This window comes from Harpegnathos saltator, unplaced genomic scaffold (genome assembly GCF_003227715.2).
Source record: "Harpegnathos saltator strain DR-91 unplaced genomic scaffold, Hsal_v8.6 scaffold594, whole genome shotgun sequence".
In the NCBI taxonomy this organism is placed as follows: Eukaryota; Metazoa; Arthropoda; class Insecta; order Hymenoptera; family Formicidae; genus Harpegnathos; species Harpegnathos saltator.
Genome location: NW_020230420.1, coordinates 567382 through 581730, shown reverse-complemented (window position 1 = coordinate 581730; position 14349 = coordinate 567382). Strand labels below are relative to the sequence as shown.

The window sequence follows — 14349 nt, the reverse complement described above, 5'->3', positions numbered from 1 at the left end:
GCGCGCGGGGGATCACGATGAGGAGGGCGAGGATGTCACGATGACGCGGGGCAGCACACGTGCGGCGTTATCGGACAAATTTCCGAGCGCTTCGCATGGCCGTGGAGGCGCGTGCTGATTCGCCAGTGAAACAGTCGCGCGCTCGAGCAAGATCGGCCGAAGAGCATTGTTAGTAGATGGTAAGTGGTTAGGACGTATCAGGGTACACGGGCTGCAGGCTGTGCAGCCGGAGGCTGCGACGAGGAGCAGGCAGGCAAGACAGCCGGTGGGGATAATTTAACCACGCGCGGCAAGAAGCCGGTTTTCCACGGCGGCCTATCACGAAACTCATGAAGGTACGACGAACCGGAGGGATGAGTCACGGCTGTTCTCCCCCCCCTCCTCTCTCTCTCTCTCTCTCTCTCTCTCTCTCTCTCTCTCTCTCTCTCTCTGTCGCGCCGAGGTCGCGACGGAGGAAGGAAGGAAGGGAGAAGGGAGAGAAGCCCACGGCCGGCGTTGCGCGAGTGCAGCCCCGGATCGAACACAGGGAGACGAAGAGGAAAGTGGCGAAGAAGAGGACGAGAGAGTCGGCCGTCGCGAGATCTCGCGGTTTCGCCTACGCGCGCGCGGCTAGTATCCGAGAGCGAGAGATAAGCGAGAGACGAGGAGCCGCGCCGAGAGGGAAGTGAAAGAACCGGGAAAGGAGAAGACGGGGGAGAAGCGGGCTACTTATTATACATCCGCCGGCAAGTGGATTTATTGCGAACGACCGCGGCCGCGGCGGAGCGGGCATCGGCCTGCATCGGCCGGAAAGCGAGATTCATTGCTGCCTCAGGCCAATTAAGCACCCGGTGAGAGCTTTCGATGCGGACAGGCTCAGCGGACGCGGGACACGAAAGCGCCGCGCGCGCCGTTCGGCCGATCGATCGTGCGCACGCGATCGAGCTGTGTGAGATCTCGGAGGAGCCATCCCGAGTCGAGAATCCTACGTCGTGGAAATGCAATCGTACACGGGCGAGATTTTTATTTAAAGCGATATACTGTCCGGCGGTAGCGGGAAAGGAAGGTCATGGAAGGGGGAGGTTGCAAGTAGAAAATGATAAGGAGAATTTCGAAATTGGCACGTTAAGCTGTCAATAAATATCCGCTTCATACAGGTCTATGTCGCAACAATTAACCGACAGTTTGCTCGGATATCTTTTCAACTGTGCGATGTGAAGATTTGTACAATATACGCGAAAAATTCTCCCTCGCTATTTCCAAACGTCTTGAATAATATATTCTAACCGAACAAGAGCTAATACGGAGAAGAGCTTCCTCCGTCCCACAAATGTCAATACCTTCGAGAAGATTTCTTTCTCCGTATATGCGCGCGCGCGCGCGCGCGTTCGTATCTGTCAGGCTGCCAAGCGCGACACACCGGCTGCACTTCTAGCCCGCGCGAATCGATCGCGGCCCAATTAAACGCTCCCGACAAAGTCCCGATGTATTCCTAGGATACGCGAGCGTCGCTGCGTCGCGCGATCACCGCCAATCTATATCGCTCGATATGATCGCGCTGATCGAAGCATAAAGCGCACGTAACGTGGATAGCTTGTTAAGCCGCGCTCGACGAAGATTAATAATAACGTCTACAAAGTGAGCCCCATCATTCACGGGGCTTGTGAAAGGCCCCGTCGCGTCTCGTTGTAATGGCCACGTTGCCTCGTATATACACACACACACACACACACACGCGCGCGTGCACAGCCGCGTATAATACTTTATCATTTCCTCGCGCGACAATGATACGATACGGCCTGCCCTCCAGCGCTTGCCGTTTGTCTGTCTGTCTATCTGTCCGTCCGTTCAACGAGCACGCCAAGTCGGGAATTCCGCGGTACCAACAAATAACTTTGTTAATACGGTCCGTCGCGTCGCGCGCATCGATCGTTTGCACCCCACCGATAATCGCGCGAGTGCGCCTTTCGAGATTTATCGTGCGTCTTGTAGCTAATTAAGAACCGTTCGAAAAAAAAGACAGAGAGAGAGAGAGAGAAAAGCCTCGAAGCCCCGTGACGGCTCGATCGCGTGGCCGTTCGCGATTATCCTCCCGCGCCGCGCGCGAACTTCAAGGGAACACGAGAAAAAGCACGCTTGACCAAACACGGGCCGTTACTGCGGCCGGGACTTTTTCGACACAGCCGACTGGATCATTCGATTCGCGGCCGGGGGAAAAAAGATCGAGGAAGTCGGAACGGGGTCGGTCGGGACGACGATTCATTGCCGCGCGAAAACGCCGCTCGCTCGCTCGTTCGCTTCGTTTTTCTGCCCACCTACGCCACCGGCGCAGTTCATCGTGCCATGTGTGCGCTTCGCGCGTCAACCGCCGCGGACGTTTTGCCCGCAAACGGGCCGCAGAGCGGCCCAACGAACGTTAATAATAATCGTCCACGTCGAGTAAACGTCGAACACGTGAACGAGAATAATGAGCGTAATAATCATAAGAGATGCTTTCTCGACTCACCTCCGCGAGTGGTTCTTGCACCGACATGTTTCCGTCCATGGGGACGTCTCCATTCTTGCGTGTTTCATCGCGGCTCGGCTTGGTCTTGTCCTTCTTGCTGAAGCTGATCGACCTGAATGACCACTTTTTCTTCTACAAACGAGGAAGCAACATCGATAACGATCTCGAGAGGAGCCGGCGGTTACGCGTGACATTTGGCGAGAGTGACGCTTTTTAATTCGTACAAATAATAAGCGAACGTACACACGCGACAAGAGATGTTCTCAAACTCGGCCTTTGAAAGATGATTATACCCGAGGCCGCGATAAAGCCGGGCCGGATTGAAACGCAGTTAATCGCTGAGGCAGGAGAGGGAGAGAAAAAAAAAACACAGAGAGCTATATACGGATTACAACGCGAAACGCCCTACCTTATCCTTCTTTTTGGCTTCCTTGCTGTCTGGAGAGGCGACAGCGTTCGGACTGGCAGGAGTACCCTCTGTGGGCGTCGTGACCTCTGCGACTTCCGCGGGAGATTCTCCGGTCGACTCTGGCTTCGCCTCCTCGGCTTTTACTTCCTCCTGCTGAAAACAAAGATGAAGTCTTCGTCGTGTTTTCGTTCGTTCTTTCGCCCAGACACGGAGAGATAATAATGCAAGAATAAGAGGGTAGCTCTGATTCAGCCGAGGACCAACGTCCTCCTTCGTACTTAATCGGTTTATCAAGGAGACACAATCACGCGTGAGGACAATATATATACCGCGATATTTAGTGGATTATATGCCGAGATGATGGCGTACATTATCTCGAATTATATCGCAGCGATTCCTTCGCGAGCGCGCGCGCACGGGGAAGACGAACGAGGAAGGGGCCCCGTAAAAACGAACGGTATCGTCGGGCGGGATATACTCCAGGCCGTAAATCGTAAATCCCATATCGTAAATCGATAGCGTGTAACGCGTACAATGTACGACTTCCCGCGGCGGAACGGGGATAACACTTCCGAGTTTTGCGCGAAACGACAGCGCGCGCGCTCTCCGGCGCGGCGCGCCGTGACTCAGCTTGGTAATCAACTTTCAGCGCGCTTCACTCACGATATATTCGCGCGCTCCTCACCTGCGACTAGACCGCGCGCGCTCTCTCGGCGTGTCGGCTCAGAATCGCGCTCATTAATCGCAATCTTATTACAGCGTTCCTCAATTTACCGCAGATTTAGCGCGGTGTCGCGAGGTAATCTCGTTATCTCGCGCCGCCACGAAGCACCACGCGGACAAAAACTAATTGCGCGGACGAGCGTCACGCTCGCGAGGGTACACACGTGTCCGTCGACGTGTCGACGACGAGATGTCGCGCGTGTGATGACCGAAAGTTTACCGTTCCGCCAGTCCGAAAGTGCTCGCGTATAACCGCGCTGAAATGAAGTCGCTGGACTCTTACGGGGTCGCGATGTCGCCCGAGGCTCATTACTTATAAACGAGATCAAACTTCCGTGAAGCACGCGCGCGCGCGGCTCGGTCTTCCCGCAAAATGCACGGCCGAGGCTCTCTCCTTTGTCTCTCAGCCCTCTCTCGTCGTGCCGGCCAACAAGTGCGCAGCTTACCAAACTCGCGGAGAAAAGTGCGCGGCCGACGAGAGGAGCTCGGTCTTGTCAACGGCTCTTCTTTGCGCGAAAGTCCGACGGGGATGATTAGATCTCTGGAACGCCGAGTCTTGAAACCCCGTCGGGCCTCCTAAGCTCGACACACGTACACACATACTGCGATCGCGCGTTATCAAAGAGATCCTATTACGAGCCGCTCTCAAATGGGCCATTCAGCGACGAAGAATTAGAGAGGGAATCGCCGGATTACGACTTGACGAATTTGCGAGAGATTCTCAGCATCGCCCTGGAGAACGACCGCGACTTACCGTGCACTCCCCCCCCTCTCCGCGACGTGAGGTCCCTCATTCCTCGTGGCGTGGTGTCCGCGTTTAAGCGGCACGAAGACGTCCATCCTCGCGCAAATTCATGAGAAAAATTTCAACGAGAGGCGATTGTTCCGTCACGGATAACACCGCGACGACGCGCGATCGCTCGCTCGCTATACCTACGAGTAATTACGGCCCGTTCGTGGCGCTAATAGACGGACAAAATGCTTCGTTAAGAACGCGCTTCTCGGAAGCTAACTGAAAAACGAGCTCTCCTCGTCCATTGTCTCGGCGAGTTTGCGACTCGCCCGTTATCCACGCTCTCCTACGCCGAAATGATGTTTCACGACGCGCGAAGCCGTTCTCTCCGGTCTCGCTCGCGCCCTCGCGAGAACGTAGCCGAGAACCGGTCGGAGACAAAGAGAGAGAGAGAGAGAGAGAGAGAGAGAGAGAGAGAGAGAGAAAAAACGGGTGGGGGGGGAACTAAAAAGAGAGGAAAAAATGAAGAAAAAAAAATCGCTGTATCGCTCAGTCCGCCGGAAAACACGATTGTTAGCGTCCTCGATGTTTCCCAACCGCCGTCTCCCACCATCCCGCCCCGATAAAACCGGTAGTCGCGCCGGCGGCGGATATTGTCCGCGAGCCGAAGTGAAACACGACGCGCGCGACTGGTGGTGGTGTTTCGCAAGTCCACGCAGGTGACTGGTCGATTGTACAAACAACGAGCTACTTTATTATCGATGCAAATACACGGCAACAATTCCACATGTGTGCCGCCGAGGCGCACGGACGCACGCGTATGCGCAACACGACGCGATAAAACAACGCGTGACGGCCCGATCGAAAGCGCGCGACGTCCAAGCGGCGAGTCGTTTAAGAACGATATATGAATCCGACGTGGGCGTAGATGGCGGATTTCCTGATTTACAACGGACCGAGAGCGAGACGCGACGCGCCGTCACATTCGATTACAAGTAACGTGCGCGTGCAACGTCCTTTTCTCTTTCCCTCTTCCCCCCCCCTCTCTCTCTCCTCTCTTCTCCTGTTTCCTCCGCGTCGCAGTTTCTTCTCCACGACCGGGCGAGGCGAGGCGAGGCGAGGCGAGGCGAGGCGAGGCGAGGCGAATCTCCTCGGACGCGTTTCTCGCGCATTATATTATGTAAATACCGGCTTATTTTTGCATTCACGGGAGAGCCAGACGCGCGACGGCGTCTCGTAGTATCTAACGAGCGAGATACGAGCCAAGGGCAGGAGAGAAGAGAACGGACATAAAATGGAGCTCGAGAGAGAGAGAGAGAGAGAGAGAGAGAGAGAGAGAGAGAGAGAGAGAGAGAGATGCAGGAGACGCGCGTGCACCGGCGAAGGGTATTCTTCCACGTAAATGTCCGGAGTACAATAGCGTCGCGCGAATGTGCGAAAACCGCGATGTTGTTCGTGCGGATGATCTCTTGGAAACGTGGAAAAATGAATACACCAGCCATTCGCGAACACGCGCAAAAAAAGCGAGAGACGAGCCCCTTGTGGTCTGAATTGTTTTCGACTTTTCTCCTCCGGCCGATCCGCAAAAGTCTATTTGCGTCGCGACTTTTCTAGTCGCGTAACTTGTCTTTCAGTTTTTTTTTTCACCGGTGCCACAACATGTGCATTTACGTATATTTATATTGAGCACACGTCGCCGCGGTCGTCGCAATGAGATTTCCACGGCAAATTCCTCGGCGCCGCAGCGGACGACACGTATACACACATGCATACACCTGTTCTGCATACGCGGCCACGAATAACGAATTCTCGAGCGTTGAGCAATCGCGACGCGAATTGGCGTTTGATTCTAACCAGACGATAACGCCACTAGCCGTGAAGCCGCCACGCAATAAGTGAGAAATTACACATCGAAGGTAGCATTTAAGCGTTAATGCGCGCGCGTGCACGCACACACAGACAGCTGGAAATCTACCACGAGGCTGGACTGAGCCGGTCCGCGAGAAAAAGAGACGACGAAGCGAGTGAGCGAGATAGACGACGAAAAGGGAGAACAGAAAGCGTTACTCTCGCGACGGGGAAGAAAGCTCGCAGGAATTCATACGGGTCATAGTTGTAATTAGTGGGAGCAAACAGATGAGTCGTATTAATTAATAAAGCGCATTCGTACCGAGCTATGCGAGGCGCGATGATTCATCAGCGAAACGCGCCACGCTGAGATACCATCGTTCCCCGCGCGGGATTAATTATACGTGAAATACTCGCTTGATTTCTCTACGATACCTTTCGGCTGATTCATCGCACGGGAAGGAGCCCGATAGACGGATCAACATCTTTTCGCGAGCGAGCGAGCGTGCGCGCGTACGTTAATCGCTAATAACGCATCGATATCAATATGTTACAATCTACGAGTTAATTATAGGAATCGAGGAAACCTACGAAATCATCGTGTAGTTAACGACGCACCGGCTCGATTCTCAATCGGCGACTGTAATATGTCGCTCATGAAAGAAATATTAATATATCATCGCGACTCACCGCGACGATAATAATATACGACAAGTTTGATCTCTCAAGACTCTACTTTAATATTTTCTGTATTTCTGATTTATGTATTTCTATATCTTTAATGAGATGATAATATCCCCGTAATATACAAGGTAATTATTCGTCGACTGGCGTTACACGCATATCTTTCCGAAAAGTAAAAATACACCGACAGAACGTATCTTTAAAAAATGAAAGATGCTTACTCAGTGAGCACTGAGAGAGATAGATAGATAGATAGATAGATAGATAGAGAGAGAGAGAGAGAGAGAGAGAAATCTAAATTCTTTTATTTAAATGTAGCAAATAGTCGCTTTTCCATGAAAAGCTAAAGCTTTAAAAAAAAAAATATTTTCTCGCTGCACGAATATATATTGATATGAATAAATATGTTGAATAAACATGTTGTCAATGGCCGTGGAATAGATATTTTTTATTTCCTACATATTTTCAACCCAGTGCACAGACAGAAATATTACCGCGCGCGTGCGAAGCTTTTATCACAGTATCAGGAACTGGTCCACGACCCGCAGCAGATGCTCCACTGTCAAGGTCGCTCGCCCATCCCGCAGCATCCTGTGATCCCGAGAACGCCCCGCGCGCGCCGGTACACTTTATTCCACGAGTACGTGCGTACGATCGTATCGCAGATTCTCATTGAAAAAAGGCCCGGCGCAGTGTCCGACTCGTCGCCATCAGCACGTCGTATTAAGGGCAAGGCAGGTGTTCAATGAGAGGAGCCGGTCGACTTTTTAAGCAACTCGCGCGAACACCTGCCCGCAGATTTGGCGAGATCGCGGATAGAGCAGGGACAGCGCGGGAGCGCGGGGCCGCGCGGCACCGGTGAATATTCATGAGACGCGGTTATAATCCCGGGTGTCGAACAAATGCAACGTTCGATCGAACACGACGGATTCGTGCCCAATAGCCACGCGGCCGAGCGGAACACACACGCGCACACACGCGACACATATGCACACGTGCACGAGGAGGGAAAGACAGAGAGAGGGAGAGAAAGAGGCAGAAAGCGTCCTTTGGCGAACGTCGAAAATCGATACGTATTCGCAACTCGGCAAATCGAGATAAACGACGACGTTCGGCATAATTATGCTAATGGGGGACTGACACATCGAAATTCAAAGGCGAGCCGGGCGCAGCCACGCCGCCGATGGAAAGCGACAAAGGCAAAGAGACCGAGAGAAGAAAAGGACTTCTCGTGGAGTCGCGGGAATATTGAACCCGCTCCGAGACGCGCTCGCTCGTCTCTGCGACAGCAGCGGCGGTGCCGACGCATCGCGCAAAAACGAACTCGCGGGACGAGCGACGCGCGCGCGATTGTCGGATATCGGGGAAGATACGCGTGCGAAATAGTAACGCGAGAGGATTTATTCGCGTCTGGAACAGTTAGGTACGTCTGCCTTAACAAGCCGATCCGCGAGACGCACGATTACAGTTAGTCGCAGGAACGAGTCGAGTCGAACGAGCCGGCAGCGGGGAAGTCGGCCGAACGGTACCCTCTTTGGTTTTTTGTCAAAAATCCAGCGTTCGTCGTGAACGAGACGCCAGCTATGAGCGATTCCTCCGAGGAAGTGTGAGCGCATGTCGTCGCCGTCGTCGCCGTCGTCGACGTGACTCTCGGCCGCCTTATCGAACGCTCTCCTCTCGCTCTCCCCCGGGAGAAGCCGTGGATAACGCGCGAATCGACAAGCCACGACATGCCATGCGATTTCAATTATCGGCCCGATAATGGGAAGCACTCGCGTCGGATAATGATCGCACCGATATTGTGTACGACAGATGTAAATTTCCGCACGATGGATCACGAGGAAACGCGGCCCAGCAGTGTGTAGCGCATCAACGCGCATTTTCCGCGCGATTTCGACGCCTCCTTGCGGACCGCGTGCAACAGTGATGGGCGATTTTTTTAGAAAAAGTCGATTTTTGTATCGATCTGGAATCGAAATAACTGGAGTCGATTCTAAAAAAATAAGCAATAACTAATACATATATATTTATTTATTTATATAAAACTAAATAGTAACTAAAAAATCTGTCTAAAAGAATTGATTTCTTAAAGATCGATTTAAAAATCGCTAATTATTCATACACAGTCGGCGACGGAACTTTAACCTCGAGAGAACCTGACGAATCGATTATCCGTTAAAAAGAAAAAAAAATGAGAGAAAATGTTGAGGCGATATACGAATAGAGCAGCATCCGCGCGATGCTAAAGGGTGTCCCAAAATTCACGCAAGAAGTAATTTTGATAGAAAACACAGTTTTATAATTAAAAATTGTAAATTTTTTATTGATTCATAAAGTATACAGTACAGGGTTATGTATGAAACAGCATATCGGGTAAATGGCCTTCCACGGCTTTGCTGGCACGTATGCACTCTTTTGTTGAAATTTTCCATGACCGTTTTGCATAAATGTGGCTGAATTTCGTTGATACAGCGCTCAATCTCCTCCTTCAAGGCGTAGGTGGTCGTGGACTTGTTGGCATAAATAAATTAGACTTCAAAAAACCCCAAAGAAAAAAGTCCAACGGCGTTAAATCGCATGATCTGGACGGCCAAATCTGATCACCAAAACGGGAAATTACACGACCAGGAAATGACTCATGCAGTAATTGAATTGTTTCTCGGGCTGTATGGCATGTGGCACCGTCTTGTTGAAACCACATGTCGTCCACATCCATATCTTGCAATTTAGGCACAAAAAACTGGGTTATCATGTCGCGATAGCGAGCACCATTAACTGTTATTGCCTGACCAGCCGCATTTTCTTCCGAAGAATGGTCCGATGATGCCTCCAGCCCAAAATCCGCACCAAACAGTGACACGTTGAGGATGCATTTGTTTCTCAACAATCACTCGTGGGTTTTCTGAACCCCAAATGCGACAATTTTGTCGATTAACCAAGCCATCAAGTTGAAAATGAGCCTCATCGCTGAAGATGATTTTGTTCGAAAAATCAGCATCCATTTGTTGTTGTGTTCCATAATCCATTCAACGAACTCTCTCTTCGCTGTGGCAGTTTACCCGATATGCTATTCCATACATAACCCTATACTGTATACTTTATGAATCAATAAAAAATTTACAGTTTTTTATTATAAACCTGTATTTTCTATCAAAATTACTTCTTGCGTGAATTTTGAGACACCCTTTATAGATGAAATCATTGATTGAGATAAAGAGAAAAAAAGAGAAAAAGAAAGATCGCAATGATCGCGACTCGGAACGAGTTTTCTCCTTTTGCCAGATCGAAAAGTCTTAAGACGACGCGAGGGAGAAACATTCGCCCGAGTACTTGAAGTATATGACGCCTTAAACCGGCGGAGGGAACGAGGGAGGGAAGGACGGGGAACAGGAACGACTTGTCGAAGGAAAATGAAAGGAAGGAGCGGAAGGGTAATAAAGTGCTTCTCTCTCTCTCTCTCTCTCTCTCTCTCTCTCTCTCTCTCTCTCTCTCTCTCTCTCTCTCTCTCTCTCTCTCTCTCTCTCTCTCGCGCGTCGTCGTATCTGGTGCGTGACAGCTGCCGCCGCCGCGAGCTTGCTCAATCGGGGAAATATCGAGTTTCGTCTAACCGGCGAGATATTTCAACGTATAAAGCCGCTCTTATGAGATTCGACTTGGACGAGTGCGAAATTGATATGCCGCGAAACACGCTCGCCGAGATCGGCCAGCGATTCGCCGAGATGAGAGTCGCGGATAATCGAAAGTCGGAGAAAAGTTACAGAGTCCACCGGAGATCACTCGCGCGCTAGACCGTGTTGAATCGCGCACATCTTCAACTTTCGACGAGTACACGCGTAGAAGGAAGATGTCTCTGAGATCAGAGAAAAATTCACGTGACGGAAGCGCGGAGAAGAAAGAACAGAATTTCGAGATCAAATTCCGGACAGAACCAAATTTTGTTCGCGGGAAACAGAAATTCTACTTTTTTTTTTTTCTTTTCTTAAGGAGAACATGTTCGCGATTCGTTCATTTTGTCACATTAATTTTTTCTCAACAGCGAATGATTAATCATGACAATCGAAAACAACCGGCCGCTTAAGAAGCTCGCGTAGGAATCTTTTTATCCTACAACCGAGTTTCTCGCTTCCTTATTCCTCTCTCCCCGCGAGCAACGGGGAAAATCCAGTCTGTCTGACGACATGATTTCTGCCGTGCGACTTTACAGATCGACGACGCGCGCGGAGTAAGAACTTGTTAGAGACGCGCGTACTTTCGAAAACGCGATTTCACGAACGGTAAAAAATCGCATCAACGTCGAGAACGCGCGATGCAGCGCGAAGATCACGCATCTAATCGCGATCCAGATTGAAGCGTAACCGAAAGAAGATCGATCTGATGCCTCCCGTAGACGTCTCGAATGAGATCTTGAACGTGAACGTGAACAGGAATTAACCGCTGTCGTTATCTCGGCCTCGTTGATGCGAAAAGCACTCGTGGCCGCTAATCCGTTGACGCGTAATGTGCGATTAATCGTGCGCGTCGATAAGCGCGCGCGTCCAGACTTCCCACTTGTGTCATGTCTTATGTAACGCGATGATTATCGGCTTTATCGAATCGTGCACTTGAGTGATCATCGAGCGATCGGGACGTACTAATCACGGCGAGCCGTAAAACAGCCAGTCGCGGTAATAATCGGCCGTTTCATCGCCGATTTTCGATTTCATCGGCGCTGTCTCTATGCGGACGGGCGTTATCGATCGTTATCGAGGACGGTTCGCTCTCAGCGGTCGTCGAGGTGACATTTCACCTGGGTCACGCTCAGAATAGTCAAGCCTGGATGTCGCGAGCGAGTCACTTCATGCACTCGAGTGCCGCGCAAAGCCCGGCAGCAGCAGCAGCAGGTTCACGTCGCGCTTTGCTCGCCAACGTCGACGGCTAATGATTTTAACCTGAGTCCAAACTCCATCCGGACAAAGACAAACTCAGATGGACGTTTAATCGACGCTCGCAGAGACGCGCATAAATCACTCTTCACTAACGCGTCTCGGGACTAATCGCAAGAGAAGGAACAGATACTTTTAATTACGATTTAACTCTCTCATTATGGCGATGTTTCGAAACAATTCTCTCTCTCTCTCTCTCTCTCTCTCGGTCCCGACGTCGGTCGTCGGGAACTTTACATATTTTATATTATATTAACGATAACAACTATTTTTAAGAACCAAGGAATATCTCATATACCGTATGACGATATTAGACGATACAGTTATCTGCTGTGACTGTACACATTTTAGGAGATAAATGTTTCGGCTACGGTCGCTGCTGTCACGATAAAAGCTGTCGATAAACAGCGCTAACGTAGCAAGGGAAAACGGCTGCGTTTCGGCTCGGGGAAGTAAAAATTCGTTTACACGCGAGTACTCTCGAAAAGAGTCTCGGCTTTCGAGCTTCATCGCCAGGACGACAAATCACGTCGACGACGTCGCAGCACGTGGCACACGGGAGAGTGTCATCGAATCGCGGCAAAATTGAACGAACGCAGAGAACGACACGTCGTCGCTTCCGACGATTGAGATTGATGATTCGTCTTGCCGACGAGGTCTTCGCGGTATGCCGGATGAGTCGAGACTCGACGCGAGTACTCCGGGCTATCTGGCGAGTTTTACGAACAAACGTCTGATTCAGCACGCTACGTGTACGCTACGTGGCTCGCCGTAAACCGTGTACGAGCGAGATCGTTGAAGAACTGCTGGGTAATTGAGCAGCGACTGACTGGTTGGTTGGTTGACTGACTGACTGACTGACTGACTCAACGGCATGTAATTCGAGAATGTCAATCGGCGGAGAGCGAAGAGAGGTGCGCGCTGCGCGCCGGTGAACGTTTCGTTGAATAAACGGCCGCACGCTCGGGAAAAATAATTCTACGCGCGAGACACGATCGAGATAACGTGTAATCAGGGAACAAATATATATATATATATAATCGTAAGCTGGCTCTCTCTCTCTCTCTCCCAGCGATAAATGACGCCCGCGCTGTGTATAAACATCCAAGCTGGAAATTCGAGTCAACAGCGCGATCTCTAGCGGGTAAATTCGTTCGTTAATTACAGGAGAGGGTGCCTCGGTAGGATAGTATAATGTACGATTGGTAATCTAAAAAATTAGCGATGCGAGCGGAGCTGCTTCTCTCCGGACGCGAGAGCGCGATTATATCTCTCGGGCCGGAACTAAAATCATCACCTGTGCAAATAGTGGACCCTGCGTGCGGCCTAACACGATTTCAACTTGATACTCATGAGGCGCGGATGCGCGAAAGAGAGCGCTAACTCGCGGCGGAGAGAAGCTTCGCTCACCGCCATGAATTCGCCCAAGAACGAAAGGTCGAGGAGAGAATCTCGCTCGACTGCGCACGAAGAAAAAAGAAACCGTGTGCGCGCTCGGTGCTCGGTGTCGAGAACTGGGCCTTGCTAAAATTTTTCGCATTTTTTCCGTGCGCGAAAACAGGACACGCGAGGGACAGCTCTGAAAGTTTCCCGACGCATTTCTTGCGCTCCTTGAAAAGATGTGCAATTTAAAGGAAAAATATATCTCTATAGATTAATCAATCTCTATAGATATCTCTATAGATTAATCAATGGTTCGAGCGAAAAAGCACAAACACTTTCCGCACGATTATTAAACCTGCCGACTCGAATGTTCCGAGATCAGACGCGGAGAGTGGAATCGAGGATAACTCACCGGCTCCTTCTCCTTTTCGTTCTCCTTCTCGGTAGCCTCATCCTTGTCCTTCTCTTTATCCTCGGCTGCCTCCGTGTGCGGCGCTATGCCATTGGTGGTAGGCTTCGTGTCGGCCTCCTCGATCCTCTCGAGCTTGCCGTCGCCAGGTGCGGCCGCGTCGCCGACGACGCCTCCTTCGGCAGGTAAGCCCTCCTTCTTCGGCGTCGTCGTTATATCCACGGACCTCTTGCTTTGTCGCGCTCCCATGGTGCTGGTCGCTGCTTACCGTTGCTGGCTCTACCTTCCCGTGCCACCTGTCTTTATCTCACTCGCCTCCTGGCTACCAGGTGGTATCCAGCTAAACTGACCTGCAACGAGAAAGAGAAAGCGAATTAGAGAGCATATCACCGTGTCGTGTTCGATTTGGCGATATTTTATGATATCTCACGACGATCCACGATCCATTTCGGGAAAGAGCGAGCATTTTTTTCCCAAAGCCACCGGTCAGCGCTTCGCGAGAAAACTGCGCACGAAGAAGAGTTTCAGCCGTTTCGCAGCGCGCTGCAGTGAAATTGATACGCGCGAGAAGGGGATATCTCGCGAGAGGAGAGTAAGAGTGAGCCGGTAAAGCCCGCTCGATGCAGTTTGATGCAGTTACAAGCGTTACGCGCGTCTGATTTGCAACGGTTTCGCCGCGGATAAGATCATCTGCGCTGCGCGCGCGATGTGCGGGTGAATTGCGGCTCGCAGCGAGCCGAGAAGCGGGAGCGA

At 51.2% G+C, this 14349-nt stretch overlaps 1 protein-coding gene across 3 annotated transcripts in view; it reads right to left on the bottom strand.

Moving 5' to 3' along the window:
• The window catches only part of LOC105186297 (testis-specific gene A8 protein), a 108514-nt gene that overhangs the window by 35910 nt on the left and 58255 nt on the right, over positions 1 to 14349 (bottom strand). For 2 of the 3 annotated variants that reach the window (XM_011146383.3, XM_011146384.2), the window contains exons 2-4: positions 13600 to 13946; positions 2895 to 3047; positions 2486 to 2617 (exon numbers count right to left, since the gene is read on the bottom strand). In XM_011146383.3, coding sequence (XP_011144685.1) covers positions 2486 to 2617; positions 2895 to 3047; positions 13600 to 13845 — 531 coding nt within the window. In that variant the 5' untranslated portion in view covers positions 13846 to 13946. The remainder of the gene's footprint in view (positions 1 to 2485; positions 2618 to 2894; positions 3048 to 13599; positions 13947 to 14349) is intronic. The other variant, XM_025304183.1, reaches the window with a different exon arrangement.